Consider the following 22,315-nt stretch of genomic DNA (forward strand, 5'->3'; position numbering starts at 1 on the left):
AAACAACTGCTCTTCGTCCTCTGAGACTTAATGGCCCCATTCAACAAGTGTACACAGGCCCCATTCTATGTGGGTTTATGTATGTAACAGTGCATGCTGGAGTTACAGGAGACCCGCGGCCTCCGGGTGGTTGATACCCCTAGGGAGTCGGGGTCTAACGAAGAATAGACCCTCACTGTGCCTCTCACTCTGCAAAGAAACTGCCCTTGTCCTTGGGAATCTGTCACAGACATTCCTCTGGGAGGAGGAAGAACTTCCTACAGGAGATCTCACAGCACCAGAGCACAGCATACTGCGGTGGGTGAGTATATCTATTTATATTTAGAAAATCATAACGCACGCCTCGGGATACTGTGTCTAAAAGGCCACAGGAGAGTATTAAATTACCTGCTTGAATAATCAAGAGAGCTTCACGCTAAAGCCTCACAGATTCAGGAGGTATAATCTCTGTCCCTTGAAACTCTGGTTCAGCCACTGTCCACAGCATGCATCATGTACAGTGGACTGACTAGATGAGAGTTAAGGCTCCAGAGTCCTGGAGGAGCGCGCGGCCAAGCAGCCCTTGGGTCACGTGTCATGTAGAAGGGCACCGCTGTGACACCAGAGATCATGGCCAGGGTGTGTGCGCCTGTTTGCGCTCTGGAAGGGAAGGAGGAATAGAGAAAGACTCAGCAAGGGAGAGCAAGAGCCCGCAGTGAAGCAGGCTGGAGGCACAGGGATGGAGAGGGAAGGCGGTGATGAATAGCCCCCTCAACTTTCCTCTCCCTCGGCCCACACACTTGAAATAGAAATAATAACACAGCCAACCACCCGGTTGCATCCACGATGTTATCGCCTTGCTTAAGTTGCCTCACTCCGGAGGTTCGGAGTATAAAGTGCAGACTGTCGCCGCCGCCGCAGGCCGGCTCCGGAGTACAGGTTCGCGCCGGCGCGGGTGACCCCACCTTCAAGGAAGCGGGCTCCCGGCTCTCCCACGCCACGCCGGGCTGACCCCCGCCCTCCTCCGTCCCTCCTCTCCGCCGAGCTCCCTCCTCCCTCCCGCGCGCCTCCTTCTCGCCGCGGCCCCCGCAGAGCAGCGAGGCGGCAGCACCCACGTCCCCGCAGCTCCCGCCCGCAGCGCGCCCGCCGTGTCCCCGGCTCCCACGCAGCGCGAGCGGCGGCGCCAGCAGCCCGGACCCCGCACGGTGCGCACGGCGCGCGGCGGGGCAGAGCTGAGCAGAGCCCGGCCGGGGCCGCAGAGGGGCGGAGTGGCGGAGTGGCGGAGGACGCCGAGACGCTGCGACCGCGCGGAGGGGACGAGCTGCGCACCTGGAAAGTTACCCGGCGGCCTGGTGAGACTGGGGGGCTCGGACACCCGGGGGGCTCGAGACGAGGGATGGGAGTGGGGACACGAGGGTGCCCCTGGGTGTGCGTTGCGCGGCGTGCACCTCTCCCACACCCAGCCGGTCCTCTCATGCTGCTTGCATGCGGACATGTGGACGCGTTTCGTTCTCTCCCTGTGGCGCGGGTGGCTCCATACAGCAGTTGGGTTTAGAGCGCAGTGTGGCTGCAACGTCCTTTGGGCTAGAGGCTCAGGGGCTGCTGTCACGATGTGCCATCCTGGCTTGGTTCTCCAAGGTCTGAAGAGCTGATTGGGCACACAAGACTCCTGCAAGGACTTTTACAAGTGCTTCTAAACTTATTTGGGTGTCTTGTCACTCAGCACCCTGAGGCATTTGCTTGCACATTTCTGCATATTCTCATGGAGAAGCGAAGAGAGCAAACACACGCTAAGAAAGGAGCCACTTTGAAAATGGGAGAAAAAAAGAAATGGGTTCAAGTATGAGAGCTGAACATACAGGCAGAGTGAGGAGGCCAGAGCTGAGAGCAGAACTAGCCCAGGGGACCATTAGAAAGGGTGACCCTCACTTTCAGCATGCTTATCTTGTTTCCAAAGTTCTGTAGGAAACGAGCTTTTTTTTTTCCCCCTTAGAGTGCAACATTCCACCTGCTCCCTGCCACACCTCCATACGCACACGCGCCTTAGAAACCATTTTTCATCTTTGCAGGTTTCTATTTAGCTAGTGGAGAAGGCGGTCATACCACAGAATATACAACAGCTGTTGCTCGTGTTCCTGTTGCATTTTGCACACTGGTCTAGTGAGGTGATTGGGTGAAGAATTCCCTCTGGAGAATTAGACTGGTCTCTCCATCCCAACCTGCCCTAACTAAGAATTTGCAGAGATGATACCTCTGAACCCGGCTTGTAACGGTCCTTGACTCCAGGCCTCTGCATCCACAGGATGCAAATGGGAACTCTCTTTAGAGGGAAAGAAGGCACGCCGCCTCTGCCCTGTTAGCCAAGCCCTGTAGTCTCCTGTTGTCTGATTTCTCTGTTTCCCAGTTGTCCCCTCTTTTCCTATGTTTTCATTTTCTCCAGCCACCTCAGCAGCTCGTTTTCTTGGGCTTATCAGTACTCTTATTTCTACTGTTGTAAAACTCCTCTGCATGCCCCCTTAGTGCCATTCGGAAGTCCCAACTCTGGCTTCAGCTCTATCCATGGGACTTTTAAATGAGGTCTATCTTCAGTCTGCTGAGATGGCTAACCTCTGTGCTTTCCCTCCTGATTCCCCCTCCCTTTGACACACCTGGAATTTGAGCTGTGGCCTGCTCAACTCTTGCAATGTCCATTTCCAAGCTGTCTAGCAGACTTCTGTCATTCCGACAATGTTTCCTTATCCTTTTCTGTTTTTTACTTCTCCCACAAATTATATTTCCACAGGTATGCCGTGCCCACACTTGGCAGTGTAGGTATTTCTTTCTTATGTCCCTCCATGGTCTAGTCTATTTGTTTGAATTCAGGTCTTTACCTCTGCAGAATTAGCCTGACTTTTTTTTTTTATTAATTAATTAATTTATTTACATTCCAAACCCGACTTCTCCTCCCAGCCCCTCCCTCACAGAGTCTCTCCTGCCACCCCTCCCCATCTCCCTTGAGAGGGTGGGCCCCTCTGGGTTTTCCCCCACCCTGGCACATTAAGTCTGCCAGATTAAGGACATCCTCTCCCACTGAGGCCAGACAAGGCAGCCATGGAGACTGAGCTGTCTGTCTGCTATATATGTACAAGGGGCCTTGTCATAGCTCATATGTGTTCTTTGATTGGTAGCTCAGTCTCTGAGAGCTCCCAGAATTCCAGGTTAGTTGACTTGGTTGATATTCCTGTGAGGGTTCCTTTCCCCTTCAGGACCTTCAGCTCCCACCCCCCACCCCCCCGTCCCCGTCCCCGTCCCCTTCCTTAAGTGTCCTTTACCTCCATCCGTCCAATGTCTGGCTGTTGGTACCTGTTCAGTCTGCTACTGGGGAAGCCTCTTAGAGGATAGCCATGCTAGATTCCTGTCTTCAAGCTTAACAGAGTGTTATTAATAATGTTAGGGATTGGTGCATGCCCATGGGATGGGTTTGGAGTCGGTTGGCCTTTTCTTCAGTCTCTGCTTCATCTCTGCATTTCTTTTAGATAGGACGAATTTGGGGTCAAAAGTTTTGTGATGAGTTCCTGTTTTTATCCCTTTTCTGGGGGTCCTGCCTGGCCACAGATGATGGGCTCTTTAGGTTCTATGTCCCCACTGTCCTGTATTCCAGGACCCTGAGACTTCCTAGAGATCCCCCACTCCAGCTGCAGATTTTCATTTATTCTCCTGGCCCTCCGGGCTCTGTCCTGTCTCTCCCCATACCTGATCCTGCCTCCCCACCCTCCTTCCCCTCCTCCCCCTCTTTATCACTGTTCCCTCCCTCCCTAGGCTTCCTATGACTATTTTGTTTTCCCCTGTAAGTGGGATTTAAGAATCCTCACTTGGGTCTTCCTTCTTGTTTAACTGCTTTGGGTCTGTGGAGTGGATCATGGGTATTCTGTACTTTATGGCTAATATCCACTTATCAGTGAGTACATACTATGCCTGTCCATTTGGGTCTGGGATACCCCACTGGGGATGATATTTTCTAGTTACATCCATTTGCCTGCAAAATTCATTATGTCCTTGTTTTTAATAGTTGAATAGTACTCCACTGTGTAAACAAACCACGTTTTCTGTATCCATTCTTCAGTTGCAGGACACCAGGGTTGTTCCCAGTTTCTAGCTATTACAAGTAAAGGTGCTATGAACATAGTGGAGCACATGTCCTTGGGTATGATGGAGCATCTTTTGGGTATATGCCAAAGAGTGATATAGTTGGGTCTTTAGGTAGAACTATTTCCAATTTTCTGAGAAACCATCAGATTGATTTCCAGAGTGGTCTTACCAGTTTGCAATCCCCCCAGCAATGGAGGAGTGTTCCCCTTTCTCCACATTCTTACCAGCGTATGCTGTCCCTTGAGATTTTGATCTTAGCCATTCTGATTGGTGTAAGGTGGACTCTCAGGCTGACTTCTTTTCTTTGCATAAGCATCTTGGCCCATGGCCAACTCAACACATCTTCTGTCTCCATAAGGCACCTTCTGTGTGACTCCTTCCTCCTTCTGTGTAATGGAGGATTACTGTAGATGGTGCTCCATGGAACATGTATCACTAAGTGAATAAATGACACGGAATGGAAGTCATGCCTTCCTCCAACCAGTCCAAGATTAAAACATTGGGACTGACTGACTTGCCTCGTGGTCTCTTGTGCAATTAGAGACCACACCTTGAATTTGATTCTCAATTGCCTCTATGTTTTAAGATTATTTTTTAAAAAAATTGAGATTATGATATAATCACATTTCTTCCATTTCTCTCCCTCCCAAGACCCCCATCTATCCCTCTTGCTTGCCTTCAAATTTATGGCTTTGTTTTTCATTGTTATTTTATGATATATCATAAAATATAATATGATACATGATATATATATATATATATATATATATATATATATATATCCTGTTCAGTTCATAGATAGTCTATATGTATGTGTGTTCACTTGTGTGTATACTTGCTTGTATGTGTGTTAGCTTGTATATGTGTTTGCTTGTATGTATATTTTCAAGGCCTGGCCCTTTGGTGTAAGACAGCAAATGAGTGTACTCTTGTGGTGAGTCCTGGTCACACGTTCCAGGACAGGTAGTGTGGCCAGGAGCTAATTCCAATGCATACCATTCTCAGTTATAAGATTAACCAGGGCTCTGAACCTGCTTCACCTGTCCTTACCAGTTCTTCCGTCTGGTGGCTTGGTTCTGCTTACCCCACATACTCTTCCTTGGGGAAACTCGCTTTTCCTGGTCCCAGTTCTCCTCAGTCGCCTGTAGTTCTGTGTGAAGCTATCTCTCCTCACTTTAACAAGTAGCTTCCTACCACAGCTCCTTTCTTTCCAATCTAAGAGTCAGATTTTCAAGCTGCTGTTCCTGGTGTGTCACTAATCCCAGGGAGCTTCTTCAGTCTCCACTTGTGTGTCAACTACTGCTACGAGTCTTAGGCTCCTCCTTTCATTTGATTTCCAGCCCTTCATTTATTACTGCCTACTGCACTTCTGTGCTTGAAATGTACACATCGCTCGTTCTGAGCATGTCCCAAATTAAACTGGTGCTCTGTGTCCCAAATCTGCTCCTCATTCCGGCTAATGGCATCACCTCTCATCCTGTCGCCACAAGGCGAACATGAGGTCGTTACTCTCTTTCTTTCCATCAAGTTCCATCAGCTGTAATGTCCTGATTTGTGCATGCCTGACCACCTGTCTGCCTTTATGGTTCATATGCTGTGAAGCATCCCCACCCCACCAAAGGAGCTGAATGGAGGGCTACTGAACTGTTTAACATATGGGATACATAGTATTCATAAAATTCATGCTGTGGGGTGGATTCTTCCATAGATAGCTGCTAGTGGCTGGAACACTGGTATGACAAGCTCACATGGTTGTGAATTGAGAGGAAAGCATTCTCAACATCAAGATGCTAGGCATGGATAAAACAGCAGCTGACTCCAAGCCGTGTCCCATGTCCACGGTCACAGGGCACGTGGAACGAAGCTTATAATTGTAGCACTGATAGGGGACTCAGCTGTTTCTCGAAGGGTCAGCTCTGTATGGGCTGCTTCAGGGAGAAGAAGCAGGGGTTTAGATACTCTGTGATGGTTACTTATTCTCTAAAAGAGCTCTGAAGAGACAAGCAAATGGTAGTGTCATACAGCTATGTATCATTTTCATATAACCTCAGAATTTTATCTAAGGAAGCCAGTGCAATCCCCTCCTCCAATTTCAAGCTGAACTGCCAATATGATAAAAGTAATCTATTCTGCTTTTCATGATTGATTGAAGGAGAGGAAATTGCAGTTACCTGTAACCATCACTTCTGTGAAATCTTCTGTAGTAATGTTTTCCTCCTCCTGGTTACCATGGAGATGGTCTGTATTTTTCCTAGTTCAGGAAGTCTGAGCTATGAGAATAGGTTTGAGACTCTCTGGGCTGGCTCTAATCTCATAAGCACTTGTCACTCGGGTGGGTGCAGTCGCCTTTGTTTTACTCCCCCTAAGCTTTCTTCGTTTGGTTTCATAGTTATTCCAGGAGAGTTATCTTCTAAAGGACAGCCATGACTACACAGCTTGAAAAAGAACTTGGCTTGCATTAAAACCCAGATACCATAATAAGGCATGTGCATTTTCAGTTCCTTACTCCAGCAGATTCCTCCGTTTTAGCTTGTTACTCATTACTTTCCTTCCGCCCGTCATCCACTTAGCCCATTTCCTCAGTGAGTTAGGCTTCAGGTTTTCTTGCATTTAGTTCAAAGTAAGTTTTCTAAGTAATAGATGCTCTACTTGGGGACAGTTTTAGATTTATAGAAAAGTGCAGTGCCTATGTACCACCACCCCCCCCCCAGTTTTCTTTGTTCCTAGCAACATTAAAAACAGATTTTAAGAGAATGTTTCAAATTTATTTTTATTCGTGTGCATGTGTGTGTATCAGTGTGCATATGTGCCATGTGTGTGTGGTGCTCACAGAGGCCAGAAGAGGGCACCAGAGACTCTGGAGCTGGAATTAGAGCCACTGGTGAGCTACCTGTGTGGGTGCTGGGAACTGAAACCTGGTCCTCTGGGTGTGCAGCCAGGGCCGTTAACCTCTGTTAACCATCTTGTAGCAGTGTGATATCAGTGTTCGCTACAACTGATGAAACAATATGGACACATTACTAAAGCCCATGATTATAATTGGGTTTATTCTTTGTATTGAATATGCCATGTGTTGGGACAAGTGCATGATAACATATATCTATTATTGCAGTATAATACAGAATAGTTTCAATGTCACAAACACCATGGTATTTAACTTGTTTGTTCCTTTCTCCCTTGCCCGCCATAGCTCTTGACAGACACTCATCTTTTCACTGTTTAAACCTTTTCTATTTCCCATAATGCTGTGCCGTTGGACTCATACAGTATGTTTGCTCTTCCAGTTGGCGTCTTTGTTTAGTGATTTGTAACTGAAGTTCCTCTATGTCTTCTCATATTTTTTTTTTTAACCGCTTCTCCTTATCCTTGAATGATACTCTGTTAAATTGATGGACTGGAGTTTCTTTGTTAACCAACAGAAGGACATGGTTGCTTCAAAGTTGGCAGCATTCATGAATAAATTTGATGGTTGTGAGGAAGCCATGTGATTTCTATTGGAAAATCAGGGAGAAGGGGACATGATTACCTGAGTGACAAAAGCCTGCTCTGTCTAGCTAAGTGACTGTATCACCTTACATGGCCTCTGGTCACACGAACCTTCCTGTCAGCCCATACCCTGCCAGCTTCGGTGTGCTCTGTGCTGTGGACTGTGACCTCCGTGTCTCGGGATCTCCAATTAGTTTGACACTATCTGCTCACAGATAACTGTTTCCTCCTGCCTTTCTTTGCTCTCTATGAATCTAGAGTGAGATATCTGCTCTGGCCTTTCCCCATTTTCCAGGCTTGTTTAAACTGTTGTGTGTTGAGAACACCTCCTTTATTTGCTCGACTACCTCATTGTCTTCTTTGGCAGCGTTTTCAGTTGTAACAAAGTATAAACATAACAATTTCTCCTTTACTCATGTATTTGTAGGTTTTTTTTTTTTTTTTTAATTTACCACTGAATCCAAGATCATCTGGACTCATCTATGCTAGCTTCTAGATTTGAGAGTTTTGTGTTTAGACCCACGATCTACTCTCAGGTCAGATTTTTTAAAAGCTGTAAAGTCTGTGCTTGGGTGATTTTGCTCTTTGCCTGCATGTGGCTCTTAAATGTGCCCTGTTCTCCATCGGCTTGGCTTCCCTTTACTCTTTCTTCAAGGGTCAGATGTGCAGGATCTGAGGCCACTTCTGGGCTGCTCTTCAACATTGATCTACGTGGCTATTGTCTCCCCAGGGCTCTCTCAGCCGCTCTCTTTCTCTTACCCTCTCAATGTTTGTAGCTTTGTTGTGAGCGCAGCGTGGGCTAGAGTCAGCTCTCTGAGTGCTCTCCTTTAATAGCTTGCTTATTTGGTGTAGTTTTTAACCAATAACCCTTGTTTTGATTGAGATAAGCCATTCCCTTGAGTAAATCATGCTAACACTAATAATACTGTTTAGTATTCATTAGGCCATAGTGACTTACACCGAGAACAGTGCTAAATGCTTACCGTTATCTCTGTCATACGACCCTCTAAGAATTCTACATGATATGCGAGTTTTTATCTGTTTGTCTATCTGTCTGTCTAAATGTCAATCTGTCTCTTCTGTTCTTATCATTAAAGCCTAGGAGCTGATCTGAGGACTCAGAAAACTAGTTAAAAGTCCTTAAACAGGGACTCTGGCTCTGCATCCTGAGCCATCTTGCATGCTCATACATATGTTTGTAAACACTCCGTGTTTGTGTGTGTGTGTGTGTGTGTGTGTGTGTGTGTGTGTGTGTGTGTGAGAGAGAGAGAGAGAGAGAGAGAGAGAGAGAGAGAGAGAGAGAGTTTGTATGTGTATCTCTCTGTGTGTACCTGTGTATGTGTATGTGAGTGTGTGTGAGTTTGTGTGTATGGGTGTCTCTGTGTATCTGTTTATGTGTATGTGTGTGATGTGTGTATGTGTGTATCTGTGTGTGTATGTATTCAAATCTCTCTGTGTGTATATGTGTGTGTGTCTTCCTCTCTCTGTGTATCAGTGTGTGGTATGTATACCTGTGTGTGAATCTGTGTATATTTGTGTATTTGTTTATGTCTGTGTGTATGTCTCACTCTCTGTGTATCTATATATGTGTGTGTGTGTGTATCTGTGTCTGTGTGTCTGTGCATGTGTGTATGTGTGTATGTATCTGTGTCTCTGTGTCTCAGTGTGTGTATCTGTGTGTGTGCATATGTGTGTGTGTGTGTGTGTGTTTCTCTGTGTGCTTGTGTATGTGTCTGTTCATGTGGCTGCATTTCTATCAGACTCTAGACGAGTAGAGGGAGCAACAAACATTATCTAGATGAGAGCCATGGTTATGTTTTTAAACTACAGACAACAAAGCAGGCAACAAAGCCACATTTTGCCACACTGACTGCCAGGTGACACTCAGCCTACAAGTCCTTCCTAGAGTCTTTGCTCTGTAAGTAGCTTCTTCTGCAGAAGGAGAATTAGGATAATGACAGACACTGCTATTATCATCTCCTCTTGCTAAATGCCAGGGCTTCCTTCCTCTCTCTCCTGTGTATCCCCACTCCAGTGAGTACTGCTGTTCTGCCTTTAGAGATAACTCAGTGAGCCTTTTCGATTAAAACATTTCTCTTCAGTGTGTGAGAATAAGTAGAATCTACACTAAGGAGGTGTCAAGCTTGAGGAAACCTAGAAGTTCTTGATATAATTTTTGTTGTCATTCAGACTGTTTTCTCATCCCTAGCCTTTTGGTAGGGCTCTTTTCCTGAGTTTTCTTGTTTGTTGTTTTGTTTTTGTTTTGTTCTACAGTGTGATTTTTTTCTCAATGGAATGTAGTGTCCAGGAAGAGTAAGGTCTCACTCTCACAAGGGAGTATTTGCATCTTTAAGGACCTCTTGTCTGGAAGGTATCCACTTGCTTAGACTTCTGCCTCATGCAGGAATTCAATTCTGTGTTGAATTTATATGTCCATCCATCCATCTCTATAAATGTACATAAATCCATCTCTAGCCTCATCCTGCCAAAAGAGCCCTTCATGTACCTCATGTCTCCTACGTGTTTTGCTTCACACAGGGGTGCTTTGCAATCTTCATCATGACCCATATGAAACGGAGACAAATGTACCCATTTTATAGATACAAGAATGAAATTGGAGATGCCACGTTAACGTACAGGAGGTCAGGAGAGGGTGGGTTGCTTCTTCCCCTTGTGTATCTTGAATCTGTTGCTCAAGTTAAACTGGACTTTTCATCTCTAAAGTCATTTCTTATTGCATCATCCACTGTCCTCTAATGTAAAAATGATTGTAATAATCTGTAGCTGCTAGACTGATGGGGCAGCATCCTACGGCTCAATTCTCCTTGTGGGTAGCAATTCATATTTGAGAAATTGCTTACCCTAGTGACAGCTAGGCAGCACACAGTGTGAATCTAATCAGATCCTGTGTGGCCAGAGGCTTGATACCTTGCTTTAGGGGTAGCAAAACTTAAACAGGTGACTGTGAGCTCATGCCAGTCTTGAAAGGCCTAGTAACTTGTTCAAGTCAGTGACTTGAAAGGTAAGTTAGCTGCTCTAAATTTTTCCCATTTTCTAAACACTTCACAAGGTTTGTACAGCTTCCAAGGTGACCTCAGGGAAACAGAGGAGATGGTGAAGGTTTAATGCTCTACACTTAATTGTGCTTTAGGTTGTAAGATGACTGGATTGGTACAGATTTTGCTCTGTCCATATACAGCAACGATTCTTGACTTCCTCCTATCTGGGATGTTGTAACTTTTTATTGTTAAATCCAAGTGCTAATATCCATGAGAGACTATGGATATACTCCACAGAGTATATGGTACTCCCGGCTCAGTAAACAGTTGTTTCATGAATACAGAATGAGTCATTAGTTCAATATTAAAATTTAAATCTGTTTATGCTTGCCATGTTCTCTATAAGACAATTCTATTTCCTCCTTACCTTTCCTTGGCTGGAAATGCTTGCTCACAAATCAAAAGGTCTGTCTAGAAAGTAGCTTAGGGCTGCATGACAAAGACTTGCACACATGTTAATTTCAGAGACCTGTGGGAGCACCTTTCAGAATATCACTCAAGTTAATTCTCAAGTCTCAGACTAATGTCTGATGAATTGCTTATTCTGGATACAAGTCTGTCCAGGCTTACTTCTTTAAATTCTCCTCTCCTTCATCTTCCTATGTGATGTTAATGGGTAAAAATAACGAATGCTGCTCGGTGAACAGAAGCTTAAAGGTTATGTCTGCTCCATGCCCACTGCTGTGGAAGCAACTCGGCATAAGCTTATGTTTATTAATGGCTGCTCCCAGCGAGAATCAAGTGTTAAAAGACGAATTACTTCCTGTTTCTGTCTTGATCTTGTGCAGCTTCCATTGGATGGTTGCGTCTGTTTAAAATTTGGAGACTGTTAACTTTTTGCATCCAGTCAGCCTCTGTAGAGGCCACGTTTAATTTGGCAGAACTCGTGAAATCAAGTCAAGATCTTTGTTTTTCCCTGAGCTAGAAATCCGAAGCTGGGGAGCCGAAATGCATGTTTATAAACTTCAGTTTTTATCCTCTGTTTCTGATTTCATAAAATCATAATTAATCCAGATTTTTTTTCACAGTTGATATACAGTTCTCCAGACTAAGCCATCTAATACTGCAATACTTGGTGTACAAAGAGCAGCTAGTCGAGGCAGCATCTGCTGAACTTCAGCTGTGCAAATTCCGCTGCTAGGAGATTTTGCGACATAGGTTTATGACCTGCAGGTGATTTACTTTTATAAACGATTTTATCGTTTAATCTTTAATTATGTGTAGGCTTCTGTGAGTGTAGTGCTTATGGAGGCTGGAAGGGGGCATTGGATCTCTGGAAGCTGGAGCTACAGGCGGTTGTCAGCAGTTGGTACTCTGAATTGCTAAGCTATATCTCTAGCCCTGATTTACATTTTAAAAATTTACTCTTATTTATGTAGAATTGGCTTAGTAAACCTAAACATACTACTTGATTTCCATTGACGTCATAACATCAGTGAGAGAAAACGTTTTGGTGCCAGCCTTTTGCATTTATAGTAAATGTCAAAATAAATAACAAAGCTTTGAAAATTTTTAAAACAAATACATGGCAAATCAACAAAAATTATCTCTAATAATCCCTGATCTTCTTGTACCCTGATTAGTAATAACTTTGGGATTTCCAAGAGGCTGTGTGTGCGCACGCACATGTGTGTGTGTGTGTTGTGTATGTGTTGTGTGTGTGTGTATACACGTCACTGTTTAGAATACACTTGGAAGCTATGGGCCATAGGGGTTATTTCTCAGCATCCATCTACCTTGTATTTTTGAAATAAGGTCTCTCACTGGGATCCAGGGTTGGCAAATTAGGCTAAACTGCCTGGCCACCCAACCCCAGGTGTCCCTCTGTCTCCCAGCACTGGGATTAGAAGCCAGACTGGGTATAGTACTCAGATTTCCATGCCTGCATGTTTAGCATTTTCTGAATTATCTCCCCAGCCCTCCTGTGAGGAGATATCCCATCTCTTTTGCAAATGTTTGTGTTGTTCATACATGTATGTGCATGTTCCTGTGTGTGTGTGTGTCTGTGCATGTACATGCGCGGATTCACATACATGTCTGTGCCTAGGCAAGCCGGAAGTCGATGTTCTGTGTTATAAATTTATTTCTACATTTTGAAGCATGGTCTCTCACCCAAACCAGGAGCTCACTAATATAGATAGTCTTCTTACACACCTTCTCCAGTTCTTTCCTGTCTCTATCCTGGGCACTGGGAATACAGGCAGACTGCCATGTCTATGCAGAATTCATGTGGGTACTAACTTAATTCCTCACACTTGCTCGGCAAGTGCTGTACCCACTGAGCTATCTTTTGAACCCTGAAGATATTCTTAATAAAAGAATGGAGCTTCAAGCCACGGGCCATCGTTTTTGTACAACTTGGCTTTGGGACCCAATGTGAAGAATGTAGAAGAAGAAACTTCATACTGATGTTTTCTTCTCAGAGATCACAGTTCACAGTTGTTAACACCAGCATTGGCATAAAGACACTTACTCATATACCAGGCCAGAACAGATTGCTAACAGAGAGAAACCGGCTTTGTTATCTCTAAACCAAGGGGAGCTTTTTTAAAAACTGTAGCCCAGTGGGTGTGGTGGGAGTTGTGGTATTTTCCAAGCATCTGTCGAAGTGAATGCTCCTTTGCATTTAATCTCTGCCATGGTGACATCCAAATCGCAGTCCTGTTAGGATGTTTTTGACAACTATCCAGAGAGAAGCACTGGAAGGGAACAGTAGGTGACTAAGGCCAGTTGTAGAAAACGCTTAGGTGTGATGCCCTGTACTGCTCAAACGACAGGGAAGAGCGAACCGAAATGCTAACAGCTCTCTACAGAGGGATAAAAGAACTCTGGCATTAGTTTCCTCTGTAAGAACGGAGGGCTTTATTGCTCATCAAAGGATGATGACTGCTGTGCGTCCGTTTATGAAGCAGACTGGAAAGGGGAGGGCTGTGAGAAAGTGGACCTCCGCCCGCTCATTCTCAGTTCTGTACCCTCCCTTAGGTTCTTGAGCAACATGGGAAATGGTTCGGTGAAACCCAAGCATGCTAAGCACCCAGACGGCCAATCAGGGAACCTCAGCAATGAAGCCCTGCGGAGCAAGGTGGCAGAACTGGAGCGGGAGCTGAGGAGGAAGGATGCAGAACTTCAGGAACGGGAGTACCACCTGAAGGAGCTTCGGGAGCAGCTGGCCAAGCAGACTGTGGCCATCTCGGAGCTCACAGAAGAGCTGCAGAGCAAGTGCATCCAGCTGAACAAGCTTCAGGATGTTATTCATGTGCAGGGAGGAAGCCCACTGCAGGCCTCTCCTGACAAAGTGCCTCTGGATGTTCACCGCAAGACCTCAGGCTTGGTCTCTCTCCACAGCAGGAGGGGGGCAAAGGCTGGAGTGTCTGCAGAGCCAACAACTCGAACCTATGACCTCAACAAACCGCCTGAGTTTTCCTTTGAGAAAGCGAGAGTCAGGAAGGATTCCAGGTAAGAAGTTTCTGTGACCTGTTCATTCCAGTGGCCTTCACAGGAGAAAAGACCAGCGAGGTGTCTATGGATGGCCAGGGGCACGAAACTTTCAGTTGTGGGTATGGAGAGCCTTGTGGAGAATGTCTTATTATGCAGCCTTTTCTTTAGATCTGGAATTGTGCCCGGAGGCTGAGGTATTCTGAGACAGGTGCAACTGAGGGACCGAATTATTCTCTTGACATTCTCAGAGGATGGAAGATTTCTTAGGAAGTGTTCATGTCTGTTCCTAAGCAAGCAGACTTAATACACACAGAGCACAGTGGGGTCCAACCTGCCCAGCAAAGCCAGCTTCTTAGCCACTGGTCTTTGAGAGTCCTGAGAAGGACCATGATGGATGCTCAAGGGAGGATGACTTCATCCACTCACTGCACAGTTCCTGTTGAGTGTTGTTCCTGCCAGCCACCATGATGGCTGCTTAAGATAAACAGACAGATCTCCTCATCTTGTGGGGAGAGAGAGCACACACAGAGAGACAGATGAGGACTGTATAATTATTAATTGGGATACATGACACAGTGAACAGAAGTGCTGTCAGAGGTGTTGGTGGGCGCTGAGAGTAAGTGGGGTTGTCATGAAGGCCCAGCTGATGGATGAGGTGACCTTTAGCTGAAACAAAAGGACAAAACGGGCAGAAATTAGGTGAAAAGAGCAAAGGGAACAAATTAAAAGTTAGAATTGATTTCTAAAGCCAGACTGCTTTCCCTTTCAGTGTCTTAAATCAACATGTAGTAAGTGTGTATATTTATATGAGCAATGTGATATTTTAACATATGCATATGGTATGTGTTGACAAAATTGGAAATTTAGGGTTTGTGTGTTTCTTATCATGTATTTATGTTTGGGACGAAATTTTGAAACATTGAAGGAAATGTAGAATTTCTCCACTACTTTCTTCGTAAGTGTCTCCCAGTGTATGTTTAGGAGTACAGTTCTGACTAACATTTGATTTCCTGATTAGGAGAGGAAGGTAAGTTATGGTCGCCTTTCTGTGTGGCCTTTCAATAAGCACTTGTTAATTGACGTGAGCTCTTAGACTGATGCCATCTTGGCAGAGCCTGCTGCTCTGTGCAAGATCTGTGAAATTAAATCAAATTTTAATTTACTCACAGGCGCAAGCAACATAAATCAAGACAAAACATCCAACTTAAACAAATAGCTGATTAATCTTGACAACAAAATTAGGAAGGGAGCTTTAATTCTTCAATTTGTTGACTGCAGTTGGAACAGTGAATAATCAATAAATACCTGAAAGGAAAACAGTCATACTGGGTTATTAATCATACAATTCTGTAGCTGAATGAATCTGATTAATATTAGTCATTACAATGGTTTTGTGGACAGAATCCAAAGTTTTGTTATTAGTTGGTTTAGAAGGGTCTTATCTATTTATTCCTTTCAAAATAATGGCTATTTTAGTGGCCTGGATTTATAAATTATAGTTATAAACATATGCATATTTTTAGAACTTGCATATTATCCACCATTCTTTATGGTAGACTATGTATTTTGATATATGAATGTATACTTATATTCTATGTATATAATGTATACATATATACTATGTATTTTGATATATGAATGTATCCTATGTATCATCATCATTATATTCACACAGACATTATGTGGGCATAAGTAATAGATTATTTACTGCCATCCCCAAATATTCTCAAATCGAATCTGGCTTTATATATGGGACAGTATCTGAGAAAACTTAGAACTAATCTATCTTTGACTTTCTCTCTACATAAGCTATTATGTTCTTCCTCTTAAAACCAAGGATTTGTTTATTTATTTTGTCCAAAGACCAAAAACCTGCACTCATCTTGAGTAAAAGCACTAGTCTCCTAGAGCACACTAACATGCACGAGCATGTTCCTTTGACTTGCTGGTTAGCTTGGTTATTCCATAGTAAAGAAAATTATTATTTAATTCCATAGTAAAGAAAATTATTATTTATGTACTAAGAGTTTTTAAGCTAATCCCCTATGGTTTTTCTTCTGTGTTTCATGAAGGGATCACAGAAAAGGCAAGGCAGTGTGTCTCTGAGGAAGAATTATCAGTGACTCCTCTTACCCCAGTAGCAAGCCAGATGGGCACAATTCTATGTGTAGATCAGATAAACAAAGGGACTAATTGGGTTTTGTTTTGCTTCGTTTTTCAGTACTGGAGATCAAAAGATGAATTGATTTCTTTAATGATTAGTCCTAAATAGGACAGCAGATAATTCATGCCCTAATAATTCTCATATACTTTCACAGAGCCTTGAGGTCATAGGTGAACCACTTAAGTAGACTATGGGCCCACCACTGCTTATTAACCACCTTGTGTTTCAGTTTTACTTGACAAGTGTACAAAGGCATTTCTCCTTCAGTCTGAAATCACTGATTGAACACAGCTAGCTCAGTCAGCTCATAGAGGTGATCTTATACAGTGTTAGGAGTATTTACCAACTGCAATTCATTTTCTCACTCCTAAACACTTCTAGTTTTCGAGAAAAGACCCAAATAAATCTTAAATATCTTATAGGCAGTTTATGAAGAAACTTTATAAGAAATAACGTTCTAGAAGTCAGAGAGCTAGGAATACAGGCTGTTGCTCACTAACGAGGCCTGATATACACAGCCCATTGATTCGGCCACTTTCCAAGCAGAACCCGCTAGAGATGTAAGAATGTACTCTGTTAAAATGGCTCTCCTGTTCATTCCTAGGCTCTCATAATTTATTCATTGAGCTTCTGTAATGTTTCCTGGATGGACTGAAAGCTAAATTTATACCTAATATATATGTGTCAGATACATTTTTGGATAACTTTTGCTCTCCACACTTGCCCAAAAAGCTGTTGAATATCAGATGATTTTTTTTTTAAAGAATACCTTTGTTAGCAGAGATCTCTTAACATTAATAGCTTAGGGATCTAGGAACTGCCATGAAAATCAGAGGATAAAATTTGATGGAATGATGAGTTAAGAACTTCAAAGTTCAGTTTCAATAATCCAGGAGGAACTGTCACAACAGCCCAGCCTTTGACTTTTGAGACCTCTGTTCAGCCACACTGTGATTGAAGAGTGAACGTCATTGATTTTCAAGGCAGTCTCAGCTCATGCCAGCTTTATTGACCTGAACACACTAAATATATTATTAGAGTTTTAAGAGGCAACCTCTGTGCTGGTCTAGAAGTTTTTATCTTCTACAGTTCAAAGATTTGTTCTCCAGGATTTGGCTCTACAGTGGTCCGGTGCTGTCTAGTAGATCTTTGTACAGTGACTGAAAGGCTCTGTAGCCTGTGCTGTCCAGCATCATAGCCGGTAGGCAGACGTGGCTCTTGGATGTTTGAAATGTGAGTAATGCCTGTAAGGAGATGAATTTTCTACTTTTGATGCTTACAGTTATATCCTACATGGGTCTGAATAGTACTGGTTCTTCCATTCTAGAATATTTGTTTTCTGTTACTGTTATGGCCATTGATGGGGTCGTGACCTCTGTGGGCTTTGGGAATACTGTACAGGTAAAGTAAGAGCAATTTTAGGCCCAGCCACAGAGAATGTGGATGCTTCAGAGAGACTGAAGTGATCACAGAGCAGAATCTCTGTGAAGCGGCTCTGGATATAGGCAGTGCTTTGTAGTCATTTGGCACTGAGCCTATGGAGCAGTTTAGATCTTCAAATGCAGACGGCTGAGTAGGCACGCCGTCTGCTTCTGTTACAGGCACCAAGGTTTATTACAGTATCCTAACTCTTGTGAGACTTAGTACATTCCATTAGGTGTTTTGGTCTCAGGTTACAATGTAAGGTAGGTGAATATCAGAAGTCCTTGCAGCTAGAGGCTTAGGGATCATTTCCTGCTACTCTTGTCTGGGAAGAGTATGGAAAGGCTCATGTCAACATTACAAAATATACCCCAGTAGAAGGAGAATTCAGACTGGATTCTAAGATTGACTTAGAGACCTCTGATATTCGGGATCTACCCACAGACATCAGTCCCACAGTTCAGGTCCCACAATGCTTTATGATAACAAACTCTACTGGTGAGCAATGGTGGTGCCTCCTCCCTCTGAGTAGGACCTGCCCATTGCACCGATGATTAGCGTCAGCCATGTCCTAAGAGAGGCCGGTGAGTAAAGGGAGTGATGAGTGGATTTGACCCCAGCCATGTTGTATATGGCGGAGCACATGTGTATGAATGAATCCCGTGCTTCTTGAGGCTAAAACCAAGAAGGGGCTCAGTGCTTCTGTCCATGCCTGGTTTGCCAAGAGCACCAAGGTAGCCATGCATCCAGAGGTCAGACCAGTTACTGGAAGGAAGTTTTCTGTTTCTGTAGATGTTGCTTAGCGAACTCCAGCCTTGGCAGAGCAAAAATTAGAAGCTCATGCTGAGTGTCTGGTGGAACACAGGCACATTTATCTGCCACATCTGGCAAGTGGCAGCTCTGAGCGCCTTTTGCTAAGAACGCTTAGACTATCATTTGAAACTATTGTTCTTCTGTGAGAAGGAAAGATAAAACAAAGGCTTGCCAGGGGCCTCAGAAGAAGATTTCAGTTTCAGGGAGGACAATTAGTTTTGTTTGTCACTCCCACCCCAGGGGGGATGAATAGGTAAAAGTGGCAAATGCTGTTGAATCATACACTGGGGCAGGATTGGGGAGGGGACGGAGTGAGGAAGAGTGTGCGGGTCTTATTTGTGCTTCCTTTCTGAGGGAGTACTGTAGGTGTGCATCAGAAAAACGGGCTCCCCTCAGGCAACAGGAACGTTCTTATGGGAAGAAATAATGGAGGTCTATTAACAAATGTGTGCTAGTCACCAGTCTGCTGCTTCCCCAGCATGGGGACACATAATACAACAACCCTTGTAGATGGTCACTCCCCTACTTTATGTATTACACACACACACACACACACACAGACAGACACGCAATAACTGTGTGCTAGACACAAGTCTAAATACTGCATAGTTTCGGAGAGATGTAATGCTTACAACAACTCTGTAGATCATCACAACCCACTTTACATAAGAGAAATCTGGGTCATGAGGAATTATGTCACTCACTTAAGGGTGCAAAGTTCTTCATTCCTGGACAGGAATTCAGAGGCCCAGAAGTGGCTCTACCTTCTTCTCTGCATGATTTTTCCAAAATTAGAATTAGAAGAGGACTTTCCATATTTTGGTTGAAAAGCCTTGTAGTAAAGTACCAAATGCTAATAAATAGAACGTTTAAATGCTATAATTCGCAAAACAAACAAAATACCACCAAGAAAATCCCTCTCTGCTTTTGTTTCTCCAAGAACAATTATACTTTCAGCCAAGGGTTTCTCTGACATGAGTTCATCGCACCAGGAATTTGTGTGGGATGGAAGGGAAAGGGGCTGAGTTAGTACCATAGGCATTGTTAACTGAGAGTTTTTAACAGACAATTAGAAATGTTTGGAGTGAACTCTAGACCTTTACTTATCAAGTCTGGTCGTTAAAAAGTTGTTGTATATGGCTAAAATACAGATAGCATAACCTCATTATTTAGCGTAGTAACTGTTGGATGGCTCAGTCCAATGAAGGCATGGGAAAACAGAAATCCAATTGTTTGATTAGATTGCTAGAAGCCATGGGTGATGATTACCAAGTGCCATGTGTACTGGAAGGCATCAGTGTGCTATGATGTGTAACTGTAGTGCTCACATAGACACCCAGATCCAAGCTAGCTGCTGAGAAAGGGAATCAGGAAACTAAGTTATTATTTAACTCTTCGCTGCTGGTTCGCTTTCATACATCTCTCGGATGCTTTGGACTTGCCTAGCCAGGTATGTGTGCTTTCTCCGTTGTTTCAAAGGTGAAATGAAAGCTCGGGGTAATGTGTCACTAGGCTGAAGCCTGTAGTGTTGATAGATTGCTGAAGCAGGTTTGCAGTTTGGGTCTACCTGATGTCCACTGTGTATTCTCAACCAGATGCAGCCTGCAGCATGAATGGCTTCTCTTAGGTTTGTATAACCAGGCTTAGGGAGGGAATTTACGTTGTTGGGGTTGGTGAGGGGTATCCTCAAGTTTTATAGAAAAAAAAAGGAGGTTAAGTATGGGGGAGTTTTAAATGTGTCCAGAATTAAGTGCAGCTGGCTTGTCATCTAGAAGCAGTTAAATGAATTAATGACCTCTCCAAATGCTGGCATCGGGCCCCACTCCCTTCAAGCCACTTCTCTCTAGGAATACAAAGGCTCTGTGCTAGAATACTCTGTCTCTCCGTCTCTGTCTTCTTCCATGCCCTGATTTATTCATTTGTATCTATTATTCCCTCTTACCACAACCCTGACTTCCAGTCTGTCAGCAGCCAGGTGTTAGGAAAATATGTAACAGAGTCGTAGATGATGCCCGGGATTCGAAGCCTGACTGTTTTGAATAGTCTGAAGTTCAAGTTCACATATAAGCATTGTGATAAGCCTGAGGCCACTCCCCATTACTACCCTCTCATAATGAAACTCTGTGATCTTTTTATACTACCCAGAAGCCATATCGATTCTAACCAATAGCTTCAGGTTAGAGCAGGCAGTGGGATGGCCCTGTACAATAACACATTCAAATCAATACTTATTTACTGACTACTGAATGAATGAAGCTCAATCCTGTAAATATAGTTAAGCCACCGTTACCTCTGTGACCTCACAGAGTGACTCCCAAGGTCATGGTCATCACCTGCAGTTCCTTTTTTAAAACATTTTTTTCTTTGAGAATTTCGTAAGTATATTTAAGTCAGACTCCTTCCAACACCTCCCAGACCCACCCTTCCCTCCTCCCAGATCTAGCCCCCTCCCTCCCTCCCACAACCACTGCTATAACCTTTCCAGATTCACCCCTACATCCACACCTCCCCAAATCTGTTCCCTCTTCCTTTTTTCTTTTAATAACTCATAGCCTCCAGTCTGTTCTGTCAGTCAGTGTATACTCATGAGTATGGGACTAGGCACTGAAGTATGGTCAACTTACCAGGAGCCACAGCCCTAAAGAAAACTGACTGGACTCTTACCCAGAAGCCACCAGCTACCCATAACACCTTGGTTAGGAGCGAGACTCACAAGTGCATGAGACTCCATGCAAGAGTGTTGGCTGGCTTCACCTTGTGTGGGCAGGCAACCATATCTTTGGTGAGTTCAGGAGCACAGCAATCCCATCATATCCAGAAGACAACATTTTGCTGTGGTCTTCCCTAACCCCCAACTCTTACAGCCTTTCTTTTCTTTGAGATGGCCTCTGAGCCTTGAGGACATGGTATATTCCAGAGGTCCTAAATGTGAATGGACATTCCAATGATGCTTTTTTCTGAGCCTTGAAGAATTCTGAGCTTCTGCATTAACCACTATCAGTACAAAGAAATTTCGACGGTGAGGTCTGAGCCCTGCACTAATCTATGAGCAGAGAGGTACCACTTAGAAGGCAGTTTGATACTATGTCCATTTACTAAAATAGTACATTCACTATTCTTAGTACACTTACTACTCCCACATCATGGCTTCTTGGCTAGACTTGCAGTACTCTGACTCTAACCAAAACCATTCCTGTCACTGTAGAGGCCATGGGCATACATCTTGCCACATGGACCATTATTGCATGAACACAGGGTTCACAGCTGGTAAGGAGTCTTGACTCTCCTCTGCAACCATCTCAGCAGCCCAGCCGCATAGTGCCTTCAAGTTAACATGGCCACAACTTAATCCCAGCTACTTTGCTTTCTGGCTCCTTAATCTATAGGTTCTGAAGACCTTCTTAGTCATATGGGTTTGGAACTGTGTCGGCTGGCTTAAACCCCTGTCTTGGAGGCCTGGGCAAGAGCTTCTAGCTAACCGTATTGATGCCCTTTCAGTGTCTTCTGAAACAGAATGTGCTTTCCTTATGCCTTCTTTTTTTCCTCATAATCAGTCTATTCTAGACAGTGCATGTTTCCTGGCTAGGTACTCATGGAAGGCAGAAGTATAAACAGTGCAGCTGGGGAGACAGTATCTCCCTACCCTGGCCAGCTCTGTGAGTCAGAGGGAAGCTTTGCCCAGGCCCTGGTCTCTGCAGTCTCTGTAAGCCAGTACGACTCCCTGCCTGACTTCTAAAATGGAAATAGCAATCCAGTTTTGAGGCAAGAAGAGCTAAGTCAAGGTGAAAGCTCTCAGGTGTCTAGACTTTATGGAGGCATCTTCTTT

At 44.1% G+C, this 22,315-nt stretch overlaps 1 protein-coding gene across 4 annotated transcripts in view; it reads left to right on the forward strand.

Moving 5' to 3' along the window:
* Nucleotides 1-1,146: 1,146 nt before the first annotated feature.
* Nucleotides 1,147-22,315, forward strand: part of Prkg2 (protein kinase cGMP-dependent 2) — a 103,540-nt gene continuing 82,371 nt past the window's right edge. For 2 of the 4 annotated variants that reach the window (XM_076926428.1, XM_076926430.1), the window contains exons 1-2: nt 11,736-11,825; nt 13,635-14,108. In XM_076926428.1, coding sequence (XP_076782543.1) covers nt 11,815-11,825; nt 13,635-14,108 — 485 coding nt within the window. In that variant the 5' untranslated portion in view covers nt 11,736-11,814. Of the gene's footprint in view, nt 1,332-11,735; nt 11,826-13,634; nt 14,109-19,833; nt 19,940-22,315 lie in introns of those variants that run through there. The other 2 variants (XM_076926429.1, XM_076926431.1) reach the window with 2 other exon arrangements.

This window comes from Arvicanthis niloticus, chromosome 27 (assembly GCF_011762505.2).
Source record: "Arvicanthis niloticus isolate mArvNil1 chromosome 27, mArvNil1.pat.X, whole genome shotgun sequence".
NCBI classification, from domain to species: Eukaryota; Metazoa; Chordata; class Mammalia; order Rodentia; family Muridae; genus Arvicanthis; species Arvicanthis niloticus.